This window comes from Struthio camelus, chromosome 15, assembly GCF_040807025.1.
Source record: "Struthio camelus isolate bStrCam1 chromosome 15, bStrCam1.hap1, whole genome shotgun sequence".
NCBI classification, from domain to species: Eukaryota; Metazoa; Chordata; class Aves; order Struthioniformes; family Struthionidae; genus Struthio; species Struthio camelus.
The window spans coordinates 18,192,811-18,215,397 of record NC_090956.1 but is presented as its reverse complement, the minus strand read 5'-3'; the positions used below and the strand labels follow the sequence as shown (position 1 = coordinate 18,215,397).

The window sequence follows — 22,587 nt, the reverse complement described above, 5'->3', positions numbered from 1 at the left end:
CGCCCCTCGTCGCGCCCTGGCCTCTTAGCCCCGCCCCCTCCGCGCTGGGCACGCCCCTCGCGCCAGCGCGGGAGGGGGCAGCGGGAGGGCCAGGGCGCGCCAGCCCCTCCCGCCCCACGCCAGCACACCGTCGCGGGCTGCCGCAGCCTCCCCGCGGGGCACCGTCTCGCCGCTGCCCCCCCCCCCCCCCCCAGGCCGCGGGGTTCCCTGGGCCAGGGGCTGGCAGCCTCTCGCCCCCCGGGCCGCAGCCGGGCCGGCGGCGGCTGTCACCGTGCCGAGGGACGCGTCCTGCTGGGACAAGGGACACCTCGGGCACCCAACGAACGGCCACCGCTGGGCACAGACCAGAGCCCCCGTGCCCTCACGTGGGGCGGACGGCTCCGCGGCACCCCGTCTCTTCGCAGCGCTGCCCCTTCTCCTCCCGGCCAGCCACCGTGCTGCGAGCGTTGCGATGCCCGACAGCAGCTCAGACCCGCCGGCTTCTGGGGCTGACCCCCAGGCAACAGAGCGAGTCCTGGGGGTGACCATCTCAGGACAAATTGGGCAGGGGTGCAGACCTTCTTCCTCAGCTCCAGCGGAGATTCGGATTTCACCGATTCCCATCACTCTCTGGGGACGTCTCCAGACAATTCCTTGTCCCCATCCCCCTGAAAGGCTCGTCGTGCACAGGTCTCCAGCACCGCCAAGTCTTCTCTCACTCGTATTTAATTCGCGTAGGGACACGGTGAAGCATTTGGTGATTTTAACGTCTTGACAGCTCGCTGGATCAACAGCTGCCTACCCGAGTGAGCCTGAGCCTGCGATCCTGAGGGCCAGAATGACTCTCTGCTGTCCAACTGTCTCGCTGGAGATGACGGCAGCTGTCCTTCCACACTCCAGGCAGATAAAATGGGGGAAATAGCAGGAGATTTTCAGTCCCATCGGCTCAGTGTGCTCGTCCCCTCCCCGGCCTTCCAGCCAGCAGCGAACAGAAACCTTTGTTTACAGACAGCTTTCAAGGAAGGGAACAGAGCGGAGAGCTGGATCCTCGCCCGCTCACTCTGCGAAGCACGCACAGAAGGCCTCGCACCACGTCTGCTCCTTCATTTTACTACCTGGGACCTTCTTTCTCCCTCTGCACTGATGCCCAGGCGCCCCCTCCCCTGACAACCCCGGGGGGCTAGAGGGCTGCGAGCGCTCGGGGCGCAGGGGATTGCAGCCCTTGCGCGCGCAGCAGAATCGCCTGTGCTTTCATCCTCGGCTGAAGCCCCAAACTCACTTCCCACACAGGAAACGGGCACAGGGCCTTACTGCCTGGGCTCACGCAGCGCAGCTTTACGCAGTGCGGAGCCAGGCGGGGCTGCGACACCAGTGCACGCGCAGGGACACAGACGGGATCGGACACAACCCCCCTGCCCGCGTGCTGCTCAGCCTTGCTTCCACATCCTCCCACACACCGCAGAGCTGAACCTCTGCGCTGCGGAGTATTTAAAGGCGCCAGCACCAGCGACGAAGGCAGGAGCTAAACGCGCTTGGCATGAATTCTCTGCCGTCTCTAGAGACGTACTCCCACCCTCAAAACAGGTGGTACGTTAATTCTAGGTTCAGAAGAGCCTTCGGTTCTGTTCTTTGACGATGCTTTATCCACTGAGGCTGGAAAACAGTCATCGCTCTTCAGACTGTGCCTGGAGCGGAGCAGAAGGCCCCAAGCATGTGTCCAGTCCCAGGAGCACCAAGCCAAGTCCCCCCTCCAGGGGCAGCTGTTTCCCAGGGCCGACCTGGCTTAGCCACCCTGGAAGAGGGTGTTGTGGGGGGGTGGGGCTTGGCCGGGCCTGAGCCCCTCTGACTGACCCCGTGGGGACAACTCTTCCTGGCGAGGGTCCATCTGCCTCTCCCTCCCTCTGGTTGCTCTCTTCTGCCCAGCAGCTCGCGCTGTCCCTTGCCTGGCGGGGCTCTTCTTGCACCCACACCCCGGGCCCGGCACACAGCGGCTCTTCTGCTGCTTCCTCTCTGCAGTGACCGTGCCGGGACCTGCCGGGAGGCCCCGCTCCGCTGAAGTTAAAATACCAACAGCCCCGGCCCAGCTCGCCCCACGCGCTCGCTTCAGCGCTGGGACCTGCCCCCTCGGGTCTCGTCCCGCTTCCCGCTCGCTCGCAGGCTGCGGTCTCCGCTGGCCCCAGCGCTCCGCCCGCCCGCCCTGGGGAAGAGCGGGAGGAGCACAGCGCTCCCCTCGCTTCCCGCGGCAGGCGGAGCGCCTCTACTGCAGAGAAAGGCACGGGGCGGGCACCAGGTGCGCGAGGGCCCGAGGGGGGCCGACGCCGCCAGGAACGGCCGCTCTGCCTCCGGCCCGCTCCATCCTAGCGCGCCTCCGCAGGGAGGCGGCGGCCTTCCCCCAGCCGCCGGGGGCTCGCCCGCAAACGCTCCGGGACGGGAACCGCTCCGGGACGCGCCGCAGGCTCCGGAAAGCAGCCGGCCGCCTCAGGGGCGAGGGCAAGGCAGCCCCGCGCCCTGCCGCCGCCGCCGCCCGCCAGGACGCCGCGCCCCACCGCGCGTGCGCGACAACGGCCGCCGCCGCCGCCGCCGCGGCGCCCAGGCGCAGGCGCGCTGCCCTCGCCCCCGCCCCGCCCCGCTCGTGGCCGGCGGCGCAGGCGCAGAGCGCCGCCTGGGGCCAAGATGGCGGCCGGGAGCTCCTCACGCTGGCTCGGCGCGGCCGCCACCGCCGGGAGGAGCCGGCGGCCGGGCGACGGGCGGCTGCTGCTCGTGTGGCTCGCCCGGGGGCTCAGCGTCGCGCCGCCCGCCGCCTCGGCCCGCGCCGCCCGCCGCCTGCTGCTGCCGCCGCCGCCGCCGCCGCCGCTGCTGCGCGCCGGGCTCGGCGCCGCGGGTGAGCGCCGCCTCACGGGGCGGGCGGGGGGCAGCGGCGCGCCGGCCCCGGGCTCTGCCCCCAGCTCCTCGCCCCCCGTCTCGTCTCCTTGCCGGGCCCTCACGCCAGGCCCCTCTGCCCTCCTCTCTCCTAGGCACGAAGCGCCTCCCCGCAGCGCCCGCCGCCTCCTTCCACACCAGCGCCGCGGCCCGCGCCAAGGAGGACTACTACCAGGTGCTGGGGGTGCCCCGCAACGCCACCCAGAAGGAGATCAAGAAGGCCTACTACCAGGCACGTCCCTGCGGCCGGCCGAGCGCAGGGCCCCGCGGGGCCGGAGGGCGGTCGGCGGGTTGGGGCCCGAGCCAGGCGGACCCCGCGTAGCTGCCCGCGGCACCTCTGGCGTTGTAAAGACCTGCAAGCTTTTAAGGTCCTGGGATCCCTCGCTTTCTTCTGTTTGGACCTGCTGCAGGCAAACTCTGAGGTAGCGGTAGGAAAGCTAAACCCTTGCCTGGATTGGGGGATCTCTTCGAAAGGGTGTTCTTCCCGCATACGTGCTCTGTGCCCTCTTTACAGCGAGTCTTGGAATTACTCAGAGGATCACATAGCAGTCTACTAGGGACAGCTTTTCAGTTCCTTGTGTTGGGATGGTGCAGACAGTGAATGCTTTTAGTTCCCTAAAATATAGATGTTGAATACCAAGGCCTGCCTCAGGTGTTTTTCCTGGCACATGCAATATGCGAAAGCAAATGGCTTATGTCTGTCTCTAATATTTAATTCTTTGTTGGTTAGCTGGCGAAGAAATACCACCCTGATACGAATAAGGATGACCCCAAAGCTAAAGAGAAGTTCTCTCAGCTGGCAGAGGCCTATGAGGTAATATACAGGGCTTATCATTGGGAAAAGGAGGAAAGACGGGAACAACACTTGGAGTAGATGGGGGAAAATACTTCTCCCTGTGTGGATTTGCTGTAAAACTATGACTGTTGTTTCATCTGTTGTATTTTAGCCTTGAGCGCCTCTGCCCCACTGGTGCCTTTATTACCTCTGGGAAATTATTATCTACCCCAAATATGTGATTTAGTTAAACGTGTTTTGACCTTTTTGAACGTGTGGTCTTTCTCAGCAATGAGTGACTGGCACAGATGGGAAAGCTGATTTACGGCAGTGGAATTGCTGGTCCACAAACAAAAAAACCTGTCTGTAGCTACTAGACTTTTGACAGAAAAGGATATTCCACTTTGCTTCCCCCTCCTGTCCCAGCCCCCACTTCTTCCTACTCTTCAGCTTCTTCAGAATTTTTTTTTTGCTGGTTTCGACTCTCCTAGGTTTTCAAATTTATTCCAGCACTCCCTGCTAGCTTTCATGCACTATAATAACGATCTAATATGTAACTTAAGCTATTTTTGCTTATGAGGAATTAATAAATTCTTGTCATTTTCCCAATGACAAGCTGAGCGAAGAATGGAAGAAGAGATTTTTTTGATAATTTGGTTGATCTTGACAGCTGGACCAGCCTTCCTAATGTGATGAAGAAGGCTGGAGAATGGGCTTATGCTGGTAATGCATACGGCCTTGGATTCTCCCAAGAGATGTGACTATGCAGCTGCAGGCTGTCGAGGACTAGCTTTGTTGCTCCAGATCCATACGGTGTCCTGATGGTATCGTTCTTTTACCTCAAAGGTATTAAGTGATGAAGTGAAGCGGAAACAGTATGATGCTTACGGTACAGCTAGTTTCGATCCTGGTGCAGCAGGTGCTGGACGCCAGTATTGGAGCAGTGGGCCATCAATTGATCCAGAAGAGCTTTTCAGAAAAATCTTTGGAGAGTTTTCGGGATCCCCTTTCGGAGATTTTCAGAGTGTCTTTGACCAGCCGCAGGAGGTATGGCGGAAGTGTGTTTATTTTCTGAGTATGTGAGATGAAAAACATAGAACTACGTGGAACGCTAGTCTGTCACTGACTGCTCTGGGTGTAAGCTTAAGCAAAAAATTTGCTTCTGCAAACATGTGCCCTCATAGGGGTGCTGGTTGACCTCCGACACCAAGAGTCACATCTCTTTAGTAAGCTGTATGCCTCCAGACAGAATATATTTTCTGGACTTCAGCTGCTTCATCTCATGTTTTCTGTCACCGCTTGGTGCTTCCAAACTATTTTCATCACTGTAATAGGCTTCCTCTGTAACTTGATTTACATATGTGTCTGTTTTGGACTTTGCTTTAATGCTGGAAGCCACAGAATAACTTTTAACTCTAAAACAAGTCTTCCAGCTTTTGATTTGACTGCTTAATTGGTTTAACTTTGTAATGAAGCCAATAGTAAGTGTGAGAAATTGGCTTTGTTTTTCCTTTGTACTGCAGCTAAATGCACTCTTCGATATTTATGCTCTTGATTTGTGCACTGTCTTCAGAAATATATCTTGTATTCAGGACTTCTGGGTTTATTATGAGCAGAATATTCTATTTTGTGGGAAGATACCCAGGAAGTAGTAGAAAATGTTTACTGATTACTCTCCTTGCCAAGTAAAGAGTTTATTGAGGAAGAGCATGTGCTTTCACTGGCATTGAAAGACTTCACACTCGCTGTTGCTGTTTTCCCATTAAATAAGGCCTATAGAAGTAGTAATTTTTTTAAGAGCAGAAAAATGTGTGATTTCTATTTTTACTCTTAACGTATAATATCTGTTGCACAACTGCTACGCGGACTGGTGTAATCATCTTTCCTGTGATGTTTGCTATCCTTTTGTACCCCTTTTTATTTAAGACAGATTACTGCTTCCTAAAATGAGACAGAACCCGTGTGTATCCATCCATTTCTCCTCCCCTCCATTACTTGGATATATTTTAAGCACTGTGTGATATTTGACCTAAAATGACTTCAGTCTACTTAAGATCCCATCACATATCAGTTGTAGATTGATGTTCATGTTTCCTGTACAGTATATCATGGACTTGACATTTACTCAAGCTGCAAAAGGTGTTAACAAGGAGATTGTGGTGAACATCAATGACTCCTGTCAGCGATGTGATGGTAAAGGGCATGAACCTGGTACCAAAGCGCAGCGGTGTCACTACTGCAATGGGACTGGCATGGTAAGTGCTGTTTAAGATGCAGGTTCTTTTGTGTTTTTTGTTGTTGGGGCAAGTTAGTGCTTTCCACGTGGAAAAACGTCTTCTATAATCATCAGCTTACCTTGGGTGAAGCTAGGTTAATAGATGAGGATTGACGTTAATGTGTACTAGGAATATTTTCATTGTTTTGAAAATGTGTTCTGGACAACTGAAAACGATAGCCTTGAAGGGTAGATCATCTGGTATCATACGCCCAATATACCATATCTGTATGATGTAACAATTATGAAATTCTTGGGTAGTAAAGGGGGTACTTTGAAGGGGTGGGAAGGGAAGGAGGAAAGTAATGGCAGTGTAAGGATAACCGTGAAATAACAAGATGCATGTTACTTAGCAGTAAGTAAAGAAGTGATCTGCCTTCAGGCTCTCAACTTCCATGCATCAAAGTGGGTACTGGAAAGCAATCTGTAATCAAAAACCTTTCTGTGCAGAACGAGTGTAGTTGGCCTGTAGAAACTGCAAGGTTTGCCTCATGTACTTCCATCTGACAGATGGTTCTTACAGTTCAGTCCATAGCGGTCTCCATGACTTTTTCCTGAACACTAGCAATAATTCATGCAAGTGGATTGTCTTTGGATTCCTTAAAATACAGATGCTTGTAGATCCGTGTGAGACTGCTCTTTTAAGGAGCTTTGTCCCCACTTGTGCATTAAATTCCTTTAACATCCTAGAGATGAAAAGCATTGTGTTTCCCTTCCCCTTGTCATGAGATACGTGCTCGTGCAGTGATGGGTTTTAGTGGTAATGAAAGTTGAATTTTCTGAAATTCAAAAAATGAATAGGAACAAACCAAAAAAATCCCAATTTGACAGTGCTGTAATGCTGAGGCTCTGGAGGAAAAAATGTTGACTTTATGGGGAAAGAGAAGGGGTAGGAGAAAAACATGTTTTAGGGAAACATGAGTTCATCGTGTGTCAGAACTCCAGGGAACTTAACGAGGGGACAAACTTTTTTTTCTTGCTTTGTGAATGTCTTATTCTCTTCTAGTTATAAGCTGTATTTTAAAAGAGCTTGCTGACTGCTGTCTTTGCCGATAAATCCAGTTAGAGAAATTGGTCCAAACAATGCTTTGTTTACCGTTTCAAGCTTTACTGATGTGTATTTTAATTCTACTTCAAAGTAATTAAATCATAGCTGTTGGAATGGAGTTCTACAGTCAGCCCCCTTTATGCTCACGACAGTGTTAGACTAGTTAAAATAACTGGACCAAAGCCACGAACATGCTTGTTTCTGATCTTTGCAGGGTCTTGGATCTTAATTTTTAAATCTAAAGATGTATATAGAATCCCACAAATGTAGGCTGGAAAGAGACTTCAGAAGCTAATGTAGGCAAGCAATAAGGCATGATCTTCGTTGCTTTTGGACTGGTACTAGATTCTGAAAGTGTCATCCTCCGAACAGCTGAGTTCTAAGTGAAGGCTCTCCATTTAAGCTGCATGAGTGAAAAATAAACTTTCTGAGCTTCACTCTGTGTTAGAGCTGAGACAGAGTTGCATACTGAGTGACATCTTTCTAACAAAGCATGAAGTTCACCTTAAAATGGGTAATCTGTGAGTATTAGAGATTACAATCAGGTTGGAGGGACTGGCACTGTCCGATGCTTGGACATACAATAGAAACGGTAGGCAGGTGTAGTCTGAGAGTATAGCGTCTGTTCCAGCCTCTGATAAGCAGCATCCTCATAGGATTTCTGAGCCAGTTTTCTGTTCCAGCCCTTACTAAAAGATATCATTATCCTTGAACCCTGCCATGCTGTGTGTGCAATTAGAAGGACTCGCATGTGCTGGGCCACTGCAAGGGTTGTTGTGGAAATGAAGACACAAGTAGCTGCCCGATACCAAATGTTTATACAATCTGGGTTTTCTTCACTAGGAGACGATAAATACGGGCCCTTTTGTGATGCGATCTACGTGCAGACGATGTGGTGGTCGTGGTTCCATCGTAACAACACCGTGTGTGGTATGTCGAGGAACAGGGCAAACCAAACAGAAGAAGACAGTGATGGTTCCTGTGCCAGCTGGTTAGTGTTGTATTTGTGTGCCGCTGTCTGTTAAAGCGGCTATAGTTATTTATTTTCGCTAAGCTAACAGCCAGGCACTTGTGTCTAGAGCGCCGCTGCTCCCTGACAAATGTCAGAGCAGCATAAAGAAGCTTTGTTGCAGAGCAGTTATCTTAAGAACAAAGAGGACTGATAGCTTGCAAGGGGATTGAAAGGATTAGTAATAAGATGTGCTTTCTGGTGATGGGTTCATATCTGGTAGATAAAAATATGTTTGCCCTTTTTGAGACGAGTTTTTGGATTTTGGATGGATTCTTCTAGACAGGTGTTGAAGAGCGGAACTCTCAAAAGGTCTTGTTGACTTGACTCTTTCATTGCTCCTTAAGGAAAGTTGGAGGGGGAATTCTGAAAGCCTTAATTTGGCTCACAGAAAGCGTATTCATTGCCTTTCTCAGCAAAGAAGATAAAATGGGTAGTGGGGCTGAAAATTTGCTTCTTCGAGACCATCCTGGGTTCCTGAGGCTTGTGGAGGCTGTCCAGTGTTCCTTAGTTCCTTATTTCCCCCAAAGAATTTGGTAGGGATTGAGGTATAATGAGCCTGTGTAGGGGTGATCATCTGCCTGGCACCTTAGTGATCAGGTCTGAGCTGTAAATGTGTGCTGACACCTCCTTCCTTTGGCCGCAGCTCCTGGGCTCCTGTGGAGAGTGTTACTGTGCTTCCCACTGGTAGGTCTTGTGGCTTGCGCTCCTGGAGGTGTGGGTGTTGCTATGGTGGCAGGCTTTTGGGGATGGCAAGAGGTCTGAACAGAAAGGCTGTAGGTATTTAAGTAGTACATGGAGTATAACACCAGGTAGAATAGGTTAACGTTCCTGTTTTTTTATCTAACTGCAGGTGTTGAGGATGGGCAGACAGTTCGAATGCCTGTGGGAAAGAAAGAAATTTTCATTACGTTCAGGGTATGTATCATTATATGTCATGAGCTGCTTTTATTATTTAAGTTGGTTGCTTGTTCCCTTCACAATTGCCTGGGAAGTCTGGGTGAGTGGGGAACAGGAGGGGAAAGTGCAAGTGATCCTTTCAAACAGCTGAAGTAATATGATCCACGTGAACTTTCTGAGATAGCAGAAGATCTGCATTGTAACAAGTGGTGGAATGTTAAGTCTGTTCATAAAGAATTGGACTGTGTGTTCTGGGATGAGGGCTTTATGGTAATAGGCATCAAAATGCAGAGAGGGTTTTTGATGCCCTCCATCTTTGAATTGGAAACTTGAGGAGCTGTCTCCTTGCACTGATGTGAGTACTGAGGAGAGCTGCAGGAATGCACTTAAGTGCTGGCTGGGAAAACGTGCTTTTGCAAATACCCATTAAGTGCTAATTTGCAAATCCTTTGTACCTGGGGCCCTCTACTCCTGCACATATCCTGTCATATGTGTCTCTGTCAGGGAGAAGACTTTTTTTCAGCACCTTTCTTGTTGTGAAGGATGATTTAGTTCTTTTCCAGTTTGTGATGCCGCTGCCAAGGTGCTGGCCTGCCTATTCCGACTTTCCCTTGTTCAGGGTACGGGACAAGACAGTATCTTCTCAGTCTTCCAGAGAATTGTACTGACACTGATAAATTAAAAAACTGGATTAGGGGAGGGAGTTGCTGAAATAGGAAGCAAACATCCTCCTAAGCCTCTGGCTAATTAAGGTTATGTCAGGATCTATTTTTTTCTAAATGACTAAACATTAACTTAGACTTTTTAGCCATACAGTTTGTGGATAGTAAAGGGTCTGACTACAGCATTCTGGTATGTTTTCTTCTGAGAACTTTGAAAGCGGTTTACAATGATAACTTCATATTGTTGTGCTCACTATTTGGAACTGCTTGCCTTTTAGGTTCAAAAAAGTTCCGTGTTCAGAAGAAATGGAGCAGATATCCATTCAGACCTCCTTATTTCAATAGCACAGGCTGTTCTGGGAGGTACAGCCAGGTGTCAAGGCTTATATGAGACAATCAATATCACGGTAAGTTCTGTTATGTAGAAGAGCTGTGGCATAACGTAATGTAGGACAGCAACAACTCTTCCTTTGCTGGAAAGATGGGGCAAATCTCCTGCATCTGCTAGTATCAAGTTTCTTACTTCTTCCGTAAGGACTGTCGGGTAATTTGTGACCTGTTTGATCACATTTCCTTTCCTATCCCTGTATAGGGACAGGGAAAGGAAGGCCTATGTGGATTGCTGGACCAATAAAGCACCGTTCAAAATGACAGGCTGCTGAGTGCTGGGAAAACCTGCTGGTTGATTTTGTTAATACTGTGAATGTTATCTCATATGTAAGATTCTCCTGGATAGACTGGCCTGTTTCTGTATGTTCATAAATACTGTCCACATATCAGCTTTTCTTATTTTTATTTGGTATTTTTATTTATTACTTGGTCAAGGGCATTAAATGTCTGTCACAGCAACACTGGTATTTGGACGTTGCCTCCTTACTGATAAGGAAAGGATCACAATAATTCAGTAACTGGGGAGGAGAAGGTAAAGCCTTTCTCTCACAATTACTACAGTATCTTGTCTCAGAGAACAGGGAGAAATCTTGTCTAAGGTCTTCTAAATTGTACTGGGTTCTTTGGTCTTTCCTTCAAAAGCTTCTTCATCATTACTGACAGCTTCTGAATATGTCCAGATGCATGAACATGCCAGATCTCTCCATCTTATTTTGAAGCCTGCTATAGAAATAGATAATTACTATAGAAATGCTTAAAATAAATGATAAACCTGACTCTCTTTGTTCATAGATACCCCCTGGTATTCAGCCAGACCAGAGAATCCGAATGAGTGGGAAAGGCATTCCCAAAGTTAACAGTTACGGCTATGGAGACCACTACATTCACATAAAGATAAAAGTTCCTCAGTAAGTAGATACAATACAAGCTTCTGTGAGATCTTGAACTCCTTGCAAAAGAAGTTCAGAGAAATTTTATGAAAATGCCTCTTTGCTTTATCTGCTGAGTGTTTCTTGGACAGAAGCCAGTTCATTAATTTCTCACACTGCTTTCTGCTTGAGGTAAACTTCTTTTTGTTGCTGTTTTTTTTTTTTTAAAAAAGCACACTTTGAGAACCCAGCTGTAAAAATACTGAAACCTGTAACTATGCAAGTACTGCATCTGCAGATTTGTCTTGCTCTCTGTTGATTCTGTGCAGATGCCAGCTACATGGAACTCAGTGTTTTGGCTTGTAACACTCCTGTGCTTTTGTACCTGTGGCTTAAAGGAACAGAAGTCATTGGGAGTTGCTCTTCAGACTACTTGCTGAACCTCTGCACCACTGGTGAAAAACTTTATAGCTGTGTTGCTGCACTCGGCTGGGGAGTTTGTTTCCTGAGCTCTCCTTGCCAGATGTATGTTTTGCTGCAGCCCCGCAGGGTTCTTCTCAACACTTCAGAAGACTTTGGTTTTTTTTTACTGCAGTTGGTGAAATGCAGTGGGTCATATCACTCCTCTTCCATTAGGGATTATTCTTTATAGAGTGCTCATTTTAAGAGCACCGTAGGGATTCTCAGTGTAGTTCAGATCTATTAATCTTGTCCTTCCAGTAGCTGCCTCTTGCGTGTGCTGCCAGGTTAGGGAAGCCTATAGAAAACATCTGTCCTTAAGGACGGCGGTAACCATCTGTGTACTGACCTGCAGGAGGCTGACAGATCGCCAGAGAGCTTTAATGATGAGCTATGCTGAGGACGAGGCAGATGTGGAAGGCACAGTGAACGGAGTCACAAATACAGCATCAGGTAAGCAGTGGGAATTAGTGCTCCTTTTGCATGGAGTTGGGGTGGGAATGCAGAATACTCCCTGAGGATTCAAGGGGAGGAAGGCAAGCCAACGTGATCTTCAGACAGGATGTCAACACAAACTGCTGAGAGTATTATTTTAAGAGGTGTTTTTACTGGTCTGATATTAATAGGCTGTAGCATAAAGCAGGGAAATAGCCTCTTGGCAGAAAGCATTACTCCAATATTTACTAGGCAAATCTGTGCATGAACAGAGAGCAGAGTACCACTACCTTTAAGATACTCCAGAGCCTTGACAAGTTCTGGTGAATCTTGCTGTGGTAATGAAGGCCTTTAGCTGCCTTAGGCCAGAGGTAACTTGTCTTAGTAGCAGAGGTAGAAAAAGGGAATATACTTCAGCTCATTTCTGTATGGGAGCTAATCCATTCTTCTCAGCACTCACTCCTGACCTCTGCGGGAATGTTTCTTAATTCTGACCCCCAGAGGAAGAGTCACTTTCAGCACAGGAACGTCATGGACATCTGCCAGTAATGTCCTGAACTACTGCAGTGAGATTCAGTGGGGAACTTCTCTGAAAGCCTTCACAGAGTGTTCTCTGTTGTTTGTCACTAGCTTTGAAAACATAGAATGGCTGTTCAGGATTGAAGATGCTCATGGTGCTCTTGGGGTTGGGTTCTAAATTACTCCTTAAAAGCTGAATGGAAATGCTGCTGTCAGAATCACTCTAAGCTATATTCAGTGCATATAGGAGAGTCTTGGATAGAAGCAACTGCTTCTATCTGCTAACTGACTGCTTGAAGTCAGCAGAAGCTTTGTAAAGCTGTTCTTTCAGCTCCAGATTAAAATTTTTGTTGTAGCAAAAAATATGTGCTTTGACATTTCACTGGTGAGGTATCTAGCATGAATAACAGCTAACAGTATAAGATATATGGTAGAACACTAAGGCAAGAGCTTTGTCTTCTGCTGCTAGAAAATGTTTTTTTATTTGCTCATATTGGAGCAATGAATTTCTTAAAGTCTGTTAGGCTGTGATTTATTTTTATATTAGAAACCAAAAAGGCTATATACAGCTAAGCAAAGGTGAGAGTCTTTCAAAGTTGCCATGTGCTCCTGGAAACTCAAGTCCTCTCCGTTTCACATTACAAATCCTGAGGAACGTAGGCTGAAGCAGGAAAGTTCAGTATATTGGAAAACTGTGTGCCATACTTTACCAGCATTATATTTCATAGTGCTTCCATAATACAGAGGTTAAGGGGATTGTCATCTCCACTGTAGGTAAGCATTCAGGGTGAATCTTGGGGGGAGGGGGAGAGATCTCTAAGCACGAATCTTTCACTCCAGCTTTTTAAAGACGTTTATGTGCCAAAGGGGGAAAAAATGCAGTATAGATCTTTTATTTTTGAGACATAAAGTGGACAGTTTTTACCACAATTTCTCAACAAGGTGGTTTAAAGACAATACTAGTAGTTTGCAGTATAGAGACAGGTGGCTGTTGAAAGTGTGTCCTGGGAAGCAGAGCATACCCTGAACAGAGGCGTGTTCTGCCAAAGGCCACAGTATTTCACACCATTGCATCAGTCTGAACTCGAGAGTTGAGTGTGGGAGGATGGGGAGGACTGGACTTTGTTTTCTCTGTGTGCAAAGAAAGCTTGAGGAGGATTTGATGGTTTTTGTTATTGATGCTTTTAGTGTGGAAAAAGCAGAGTAGCAAAAAGGTCTCCTTTATTCTTGCTGTAGCCGCTTCTCAGAGGGACAGAAAACTTCTTAGGGTTTGTCTATATAGGAAAATTAGCTAGTTGATCCCAGCTAAAATTCCCTATCTTGGTAAACACTTGTTCTGAAATACTTGTGGCCTGTTTCATTCTAGCCTGAAACTTTTCTAAGCACCATAAACTAAACAGAGCTGTTTCTTATGGGACTCTGTAGGGAGACGTTTTGGGACACACAGCTTACATTCACACTGTAATGTATCCTGGTGTAACTTTCATGTCTGCCAAGCCCTGGATTACTAAAAAACTGGTAATAACAGAGCTTGAACAGCTAGCTGTTAAATGCCTGCCAAGAGGATGTTGCATTTGCCCTCGAGTTTAATTTACACCTTGATGCTGTGTTTGTCTGAGCATTGAATTGAGAATTGCCTCAGACAGGTTCCCAGTCTGATTTCACACCCTTTTGTTCTAAAGGGCCATGATACAGACAATGAAATGGCAAGACCGATTGTTCCAGAGACCACCAATAGTCTTTTCTTCCATAAAGTCATTGCTGTCTGGTTAAGCTTTTAGCAGCAGTCTCTAAATTCCGAATGCTCATGTTCAAAGTTTTTTGGGGTACCTGCCTTTGTCATACAACACCAGAATTCCCTTGGTCAGCTGGAGGGCTTGAGTCTTACCTGGGCTAACGTTCTTTTCATTCACTTCTGGGGTCTGGGCTCTGCATTGCTGTCACTCCCGGAGGTCCTAGTAGTGTGGCTCTGTGACAGCTCATTGGCATAGGAGGCACAGGAGATGCCTGTACACAAGGATACTGGCAAAACCAGCTGACTTCAAACTTTACCAGCCTCCATGCCCACGCTAAAATAACCCTATCACTTTGTCTAGGGTGCTGATTGCTGATGGGAGATGTAGCTGGCGTGGTCTGAGGAATGTATCTGATGGCAGCCCTTTGCTGTTTGTGTCCAGGTGGCAGGGCCACGGCTAGCACTGAAGCAGGCGAGGATAGGCCTGAGGCTGAGGAGAACAAGGAGGGATTCCTTACCAAACTTAAGAAAATGTTTAGCTCCTGATAACCCATCTGAGGTAGGAAGCCTCTTGTGTTTTATTGTTGTTTTTCCCTTGCACTAAGCCGAATCTGCATTTATTCTTGGGCAGTAGAAGCAGCAAAAGCACAGCATTGCTTCTCACTTAGCCTCAGGCCTTCCAGCTGCTAGTATGAAAAGCCCTGGCTGTCCTGTGTTACCTGGAGCAAAAATCCATGGACTAAATTGTGCTGCTGTTGCTATAGAAAGGGAAATGCTGGATCCATCTTCAAGGAACTGGCTGGCCTTCTCTCTTAACCCCTGCAGCTCTGCTTCCTGGGAGTACTTGCCCACTCAGTGACTGTACCTGATTCAAACACTGAGTTTGCTCCCATTAGCTATTGAAGCTGCCACTGCAGAGCAGCCTACAATGCTGCCTGGCAAAGCAGGGGTTTGCTGGGAGGCCCAGATGGGCCTGCAGAGCTCCTGGTGTTTGCACGCTCAGCCTAGGCTTGCCCTACCTTGGGTTTGCGGCGCCAGCGACTGCCAGGAAGGAATTCCTTTGTTATAAAGCATAACAAAACCCATGGTGCACAAATTCAGCACAGTGTCGTTACTCTGGGATGCAGGTACCGTTTAGTCGATGTTGAGCTGCTATGGGAGAGCACTGCAGACTTGAAGTTATTTATTCAGCCATGACAGGCTGTGGTGTCTTGGCTTCCAGGGGATCGGCTTCCTGTCACTTTAGGCGTGAATAAGACGCTTCAAACTTGTCAGTTCTCTGTGGCAAAAAAAGCATGATTAGAAGTCAGGTGTGGAAGTGTTCTCTAAATGCTGCACTTGCAAAACAGCTTGCAGGGGTCGTGTGCCTTCAGCTGATTCATTTAGGAAGTATTAAGTGTTTCCCTTACTTCAACTACAGGGAAACGTTCTACTGGAAACTAAGAGCCAGCAGCAGCAGATCATCTTTGCAGTTGGGGATGAATCTTTCTGGCAGCGGACTCTGGAGAGCGAAGGATGTTGATCAGCAGTACAATGAGAATCCCAGCTGGAGGGGCCACAAACCACTGAGGCACCAACAATTATTGTGACATGAGCAACTGCTGTCCTAGGAAATGGTAACAAAGGAAGATGCTGTCTTTGCAGTAATGCACAGGTGTCTCTCGAGGTTGCTCCACAGTTCCTACTGCTGCTGGAAGTTCACTTGAATTCCTCTAGTCCTACTGGTAAAAATTAAAATTGAGATATTAATTAGAATCCAAAACAGTGGAAATCCAAAATAAAAACTGTCCTTCCAGCCCAGAGTGGAGCAGTTTGCTGAATGGAGTCTGAGATGACCGCTTTCACTCAGGTGCCCTTCTGAGGGCTGGATGTGTGTGGTGAGCTTATTACTGCTTATCTTCTCCTAGGAGACTTGGTGCATCAGTGACTTTTGACCCTGTCTTCATGACAATCTCCCATGCCCTTCTAGCTATCTTGCACATTTCTTAAGAGTGGGCTATCTCCCTTCCACAGAGATGTGTCAGCGCACAGTTGCCATGAGTTCCTCAGCAGATGTGGGGTTTCCTAGTCCTGTTGATTTCCTGCACAAAGAGCAGCGATAGAATCTGCACTTTGCCTCAGGTTTCCCTTCCCCTCCAAAGTTAAAGTTGCAACACAAATGCTGTTGCTTTGAAACTGGTACAAGTTTCACACCAGTTCTCTGGAAAAATCTTTATGGCCACAGTGTTCAGTTGTTATGTTACAGTACCACCAAGGCCTTTGCCAGTTTGGGGCAAAGTTTGTTTTTTTTTTTTTTTAATGTTGGCAACACAGATAGTGTAAATGATTGGTCTAAGAATCATTGTCTTATTGTACCTACATGTGTGAGAATACAAGTGAAGTGGTTCGCTCTTTCCAGATAGAGTCGAGCTCTTGCAGTGAGTATTTTCATGGTTACTGTAGCTAGCTGTTATTAGTTATACCTTGCAGCTACCATCAAGCCCACACACTAATTGACCAGTTAAACAAGGACATGTCATAGTCTTGCCCTTCTTAATTTGCTGAAATAAAGCACGCGTTGCCTCCTGATTAAACTGTCTGTAAAGCAATTCTGTATCCATGTAAATAAGATTGATCTCATAAAGATATTTAACAACTGTTGTGCCTTACTGCCTCTTCTACTGTACCGGACTCCTGACTGTACTGCTTTGTCTCTAACCCTTCCCCAGCAACACAGGCAAGGAAGGGATGTCTCGTCTGGATGAGGGGAGAATATATCTAGATGTACTGAGTACCTTGTGGCCACAAGTGACTAAGTACATGCATGACTGCCCTGTCTCTAGTCTCTCATGTAAGCAGAGTCTTAAGGGTGCTGTGAATAAGCCAAAGTGGAGGAAGGTGCTTTTAATGGGTCTTAAAGTCCATGGTTGGAACAATCTAGCAGAAGAGTGACAGGAGTTTCTCACAACATGTGAAGACCAGTCTTGCAAAGGTTCTACTCAACTACCAGAGACAATGACTGCAGTCATCTCTGGAGCCAGAAGGCCAGGCTTTGGCCGCTAAGAGCTGCCAGGCTTGAGGAATTAGGCTCTCAGCTCACACAGCACAGAGCATTTAGTCTTTGGGCTGTCAGCATGGTGCTGAGGGCACCTCTTTGCCACAGGTGCTGTTAATGCATACACACTATCTCTCAGCACATGCTGCATTGCTTACCCATGGTGCAGAACTTGGTCCATGGAGGAATCCCAGTGTTCTCTAGTTGCTTAGGAGCCTGCACCAGTGCCACCTTCTGGCCTGCTGTGGCTACCTGGAGCGGTTGCAGGGAAGGTGCTGGCCTTTTGTGGTCCAGAGCTGCCAAAAAGAAGTCAGTGCACCACATGGTGCTGCATCCTCAGTGTTGCCCAGAAAAGAGGGCAATCCTGGGAAAACCAGATACAACCCTATGGAAGGGAAAACACCCCAGCATCACTGAACGCCTCCTTGACCAAACTGTGCAAGGCAGCACTTCTGCTCGTCTGCCTGCAGCTGTGCAAGGAACAGCCTTTCCTCTTACTCTAAATACAGTGGCCTAAAGTAGTCTCCAGTAAATGGGGTAGTTAAAGTCTCAGGGGAACACGTGCATGTAGCAAAGCTCTTCCCATCCCTTGCATCAGCACACTGCTCCTGCACATGCTCCTGTAGGGTCAGGCTTTTACCAGGGCACTGGTGAAAACACAGCACAGCTCAGTGCAGCTCACCTTAGCCAGCACCTGATACCTGCTGCATAAGCCTGAGTGGAAGAAGGAAGGCCAAGTCAGAGGGCAGCTTTGTTGTCTGCCAGCCACTGATGGAAGGTGCTGGCCCTGGGGTTGAGTTTGCAGGTCAGCTCCACACTGTGGTCTGGCTTCAGGGCATAGAAGCAGAACATGTTAGCCAATTCCTTAGCTCTAGGGAAGCCAAGTTTCTTGTATGCCTCCACCGAGATCTGTGAAAAGAATTGGAAGAAAACATCTACAGAGGGCAGAGGCTGGAGCTTCACAAGGCTGGGGCATTTCCCAGGGACCCCTTCAGCCACTTAAGCCATGCAAGGAAGCGGAACAGCGGCGGAGCAGTCTGCCAGGCTATTTACACTGGTGAGGAGGGATCGGCCTTTCTTTAACTGCTGCTGCTCCACCAGTCATTTCAGTTGGGTTTGTATAAAGGAGGCAACAGCCCTGCAGTATGAAGATAGAGCAGAGGAAAGCCGTAGCCAGAGCATGCTGGTGGGAGGCTGGATGAAGACCCTAGTCCACCCTTCCTCCAAGGCCAGCATGCAAAGGGCAGGAGGTGGCAATGGTGGCTGTGGGAAAAATCTTTCATGCAGCACAAGCCCTCAGGAGCTTGTTCCAGATCCAGCCCAATCTGGCAAGCAAAGGCCTGGTCTGCAGGTCCCCAGCCTCATTAGTGACTGCCTGGCCCCTGGGTCTTCCTAGAGACCTCAGGCTTCAGGTACTGCTCTGTGTCTGCACCATGCATGTAGCAGCTCAGGTGCACTTGAGCACACTAGAGCAGGAGGTGTCTCAGCAGCACAATGCCTACAAGGTGATTTTGATCCCAGCGCTTGCTCCAGCAGCGCTTGGGGGCAGTGAGACACATCCTGAATGGCAAGACTAGGCTGGGACAGACCCCCTGTGACAAACTAGGGGGTCAAGGCCCTCCATCCTGGCAGCTCCTGACAGTGCCACTGGGTGGGGGGAGCTGTGGCTTTGCTGGGGCAGAAGGGCGTTTGTTTTGCCATGGGTGGCACTGCTGTCAGCCCTCAGCCCGTGTACAGGAACTCCCGCTATTCCGGACAGACAGGAAAGGCCCTTGTGCTTGTCCTCTGCTGCTGCCAACAGCAGCACAGCCTGGGCAGGGACCTGCAGAGCACTCAGCCCTCAGGAAGGCGCAAGGATTGTCAGCCTGCTTCCCACCTGACCCACTCCTGCCTCCAGGCAAGCTGTAGGGCCCTGACCCCAGGTTCCCTCACCCTGAGGGCATCATAAATGCCAAGGGACGTTTCCTACCTTGGTGGCTTCCACAGTCCTGCCTGCGCATTGGGAGAAGGCGGCAGCGTACTCCGCCATGGTGAGCTTGCCTATGCTGAGCCCGATCACCCAGCCTACGTACTCCTCTGGGGACTTCAGCAGGCCAAGCACAAGGTCCCGGGTCCTCCGCTGCCATCCCGTCCATGGGGGCGTCCCCCATGGGCAGCGCTGCAAGGGAGAAAGATCGAGCCCAGTCAGAGCTTCCTACAGCACAGCCCCCCTGGAGAGATGCCAGTTCCCAGGAGATACAGCTGGAGTATTCGGCACTCAGCCACTAAACACGAGGTCAGGAGGAGCCGAGAGCTGCACCGGCCTGGCTGCTCACGAGAGCACTCGCAGGGCTGAGCTGCGAGATCGTGGCCTTCACTGCCCAACCAGCATCATGATTCCCCTTGATCTGCAACCCCCACCTGTAAGCACCAGCCCCCCAACTCCAGGGATCTGGGGTATTAAATGAAGCTCAGAGATCTGCACAGCAACCACCAGGACCAGAACTGGGACCTCACTTGCATCCTACAGGCAGCCAAACAGGTCTGGAGGAGCACAGTGCAGCCCCAGCTCTGCAGTCAGGCTGCCACAGGCCTCTCCTCACCATCGGTCTGCACTGGTGCCAACCTGCACCAGCAGTACGACTGTTCCAGAAAACCAGCAGCAAAGATGCCGTGGCAGGGGCCAGGGCTCAGGCTTGTCACCCCGAGAGGTAGCTGTCACATGCAGCATGGCTGCTCCCTCAGGCAAAATCCCCAGGGAGTTCCCATGCCAGCAAACAGGAGCTCCAGGGCTGCTGTCACATGTCCTACCACTGCATGGGAGCTCATGGAGGTGACAGCTCCTCAGCAAGCCTGCACACAGTGGGAGCAGGTGAAGACCTAAGGGACAGAGCCCTGACAAGGGAGAGGCACCATCTTACCCAGGATGGAGGCATCTCCCCACTGGCTCTTCTGAGGCATTAAGACAGAGAGGAAATTCTCCAAGTAGCACAGCATTTGGATGGTCATGGTGGGAACACCTGGGGCCCAGAAGTACTCCTCCACCTCACCTTGGCCATCAAAGTGGGGCACCTCCAGGTGACCCCCTCCGCTCGCTGCTTCACACTCTCCAGGCTGCTGTGCACCACATGGCACAAGGCACGCCACTTCCCCTGCGTGGAAAGAGAGGCTGACCCAGAAGACAGCCCCTAGCCCAGGGGCTGGCAGCTCTTCCCATTTATTCCCTGGGTGGGGATGAACCCAGCGCACACCAGCTGAGCGAGCTCCGGGGTCGGGGGCCGGCACCTTGAGCCCTCAGCTGGACGCAGGGCTGAGCAGAGCCGGGAAGCCCTGCAGGTCGGCTGGGTGGACCTGGGCGCTCTGCTTCCCCCGTCGCGCGGTCGACGGAGCAGACCGCTGCAGGCAGCCCCCGCCCCGGCTCAGCCCTGGGAGGCCTCCGCGGAGCTCGGCCTCCGCTCGGCCTCACAGGCTCCCGCTTCAGTCACCGGGGGACTACGGGGAAGGGGGACAGGGACCGCAAGCGCAGGGGCACCGCTCGCACCCCTGGCCAGCGAGCTTTCTCGTCTGCCTCGCTCCCTGGCCTTCCGTAGCGAGCGGCGCGACACCTCCGCTCGGGCGGCCGGCAAACCGCTTCTGCCCCGCGTACCGCTCGGCCGCGTGCTGCTCGAGCCCGGGCCGGCCGAATGCTTAAACCGTGCTAGAAGCAGCTGCACCGACCCGCCGGGGAGCCGTTGGGTCTTATCACCGCGTTAGCCGTTCCCCGAAGGGAGGCGCGGTGACGCCGGTAAGTCCGCACCCGTTAACGGCGGGCCAGCGGGCCGGTCCTTCTGACGCAGCGGCTGCTGCCCCAATCCGGGCAGCGTGGGCTGGGTCACCGCTGGAGTGCTTTTTCTACCCAGCCCACCAATTTTGGTGTCATTCACAAGCTTCACCAGGAAGATTAAAGACGCCGACCGGCACCGGGCTGAGCAGAGCGCGCCGTACTCAACGAGGGAGGCGTCGGAGTCATCCTGCTGGAAAGCTGGGATGTCAAATTTAGGAAGTATAGTGGGCAATCAGCTTGTGAATTAAGTAAATGGCCCACAAAAATGTGTGAGGGACATATTCTAGTGGTGGGGATCAGGAGGCGGGTGTGCTTGCACCCAGACGCAGGCTTTGATGTGAGGAGATGCCTTTAGCCACAGCTTGCAGGGAAGGCGGCAGCTCGTGCGCCTCCCCAGATGCTGGCTCCTCTTCAAACAAGCCTCCTGACACAGTAAGAGTTTACTAACAGAGCTCACACCTGCCAGGAGAAGAGATTTTTTTTTTTTTTTTAAACCCCCCCCTACCAAGCACGTCCCCAGGAACAGCAGAGAGCAAGGTGTGTGCCCACGGACATCTCCGCGATGGCTGCAGCCTGGAGCAGGGGCTGGGGCTGGAGGTCTGAGCTCCTGCTTTCACCCACGCTTCTCACCTGATGCAGCTCGCTGCACCCAGACCCGCCGGCCGTGAGCCCGGCCAGCGCTGGCGTCCACGCACTGATTTCAGCCCGACTTGGAGCGCGGAAGAGCCTGGATGAGCTGCGCGGTGGCAGGGACGGCTGCGGGGACAGCGGCCGCTCCGGCGGGCTGGCCGCCGGTGCCGCCCGCGCAGACGACCCGTGTGCGCCGCCTCGCCGAGCCGGCCACAGCACGTGCTGCCGCTTCCCCGGGAACTCGGAGGGCAGACCGGGAAGCGGGCCGGGAGCGCGGGGTGCAGGAGCTGGAAAGGCGCAGCAGGAGCGGAGGTTAGCGCAGGGCAGGAGAGGCCAGGCTTGGCTGCAGAAGAAACCTTCTGGCTGGGGTCAAAAAGGAAACGCAAACCAGCTGGCGTTATCGTCGTGCTTGATAGCCATTTCCCACTGCTGCGGATAGAGGCCCGGTGAGAAGGCGGATGGGAAGTGCCCCCAAAGGGCACGCGTGTTGCGTTACCAGGACGTGACCTACCACTGGGTGTGACATGTAGGAAAGAGATCGGCTCAAAACTATCGTAACACATAATCCCTGGTGAGCCTAAGTACTGCCGTTGAACAAATGCACCTGAGAAATAACAGAGGAATGACCCTGCCTGAGAAACACCCTCTCCTGGGCACAGCCCTAAAACTTTGTCCAGCTCTGGAACCGATCTTCTCAAGCCCTCGATCTTCTCTAAATGAGAGATGATTGATGGATATTGTTTCTGCTACTGTATTTTTGTACTCTAGGACTATTTTTGTACTCTAGGACGGAAAGGGTTTCTGTGCTGAACACGCAGGGCCACCCCTTACCAGGCAAAAGGAAACATTTATCCCGGTCCCACAGGAAAGCCGCTTCACAGGGGACTTGCTAATGTTGTCTGGTCTCTTTGGTACAGGTGTGCAATTATTCATTTAGATGCAGCTTAACTCGAGTTACCTGCGAGATATAAACTGATCCCGCCCGGGCAGTTATCATAACAGGATGTGCTATTTTCATTTGTTTTGATCGCAAACTTTTGCTTACTCCAACCACTCCCAAGCCACCCCTGGCAGCGGCAGCTGGCGGCCTGAAAAACGGAGCCGCCGCGCATGACACGGGATGGGAGCAAACCCCACCTTGCCACTC

The 22,587-nt window shown here is 50.8% G+C and overlaps 2 protein-coding genes across 2 annotated transcripts in view; one reads left to right on the top strand and one right to left on the bottom strand.

Annotated features, from left to right (window-relative positions):
• The first annotated feature begins 2,652 nt into the window (after positions 1–2,652).
• Positions 2,653–16,611, top strand: DNAJA3 (DnaJ heat shock protein family (Hsp40) member A3). The gene is made up of 11 exons (XM_068908792.1): positions 2,653–2,860; positions 2,994–3,130; positions 3,629–3,712; positions 4,520–4,720; positions 5,776–5,928; positions 7,840–7,987; positions 8,859–8,923; positions 9,846–9,974; positions 10,750–10,865; positions 11,641–11,738; positions 15,395–16,611. Exons 1-11 carry the CDS (start codon positions 2,653–2,655, stop codon positions 15,415–15,417), a joined length of 1,362 nt encoding a protein of 453 aa, XP_068764893.1. The 3' UTR covers positions 15,418–16,611.
• NMRAL1 (NmrA like redox sensor 1) overlaps positions 15,560–22,587 on the bottom strand; it is an 8,391-nt gene continuing 1,363 nt past the window's right edge. The window contains 8 exon segments of the mRNA XM_068908982.1: positions 15,560–15,695; positions 17,167–17,304; positions 17,691–17,917; positions 18,978–19,110; positions 19,112–19,166; positions 19,909–20,071; positions 20,074–20,139; positions 21,441–21,803. Coding sequence (XP_068765083.1) covers positions 17,747–17,917; positions 18,978–19,110; positions 19,112–19,166; positions 19,909–20,071; positions 20,074–20,139; positions 21,441–21,803 — 951 coding nt within the window. The 3' untranslated portion in view covers positions 15,560–15,695; positions 17,167–17,304; positions 17,691–17,746.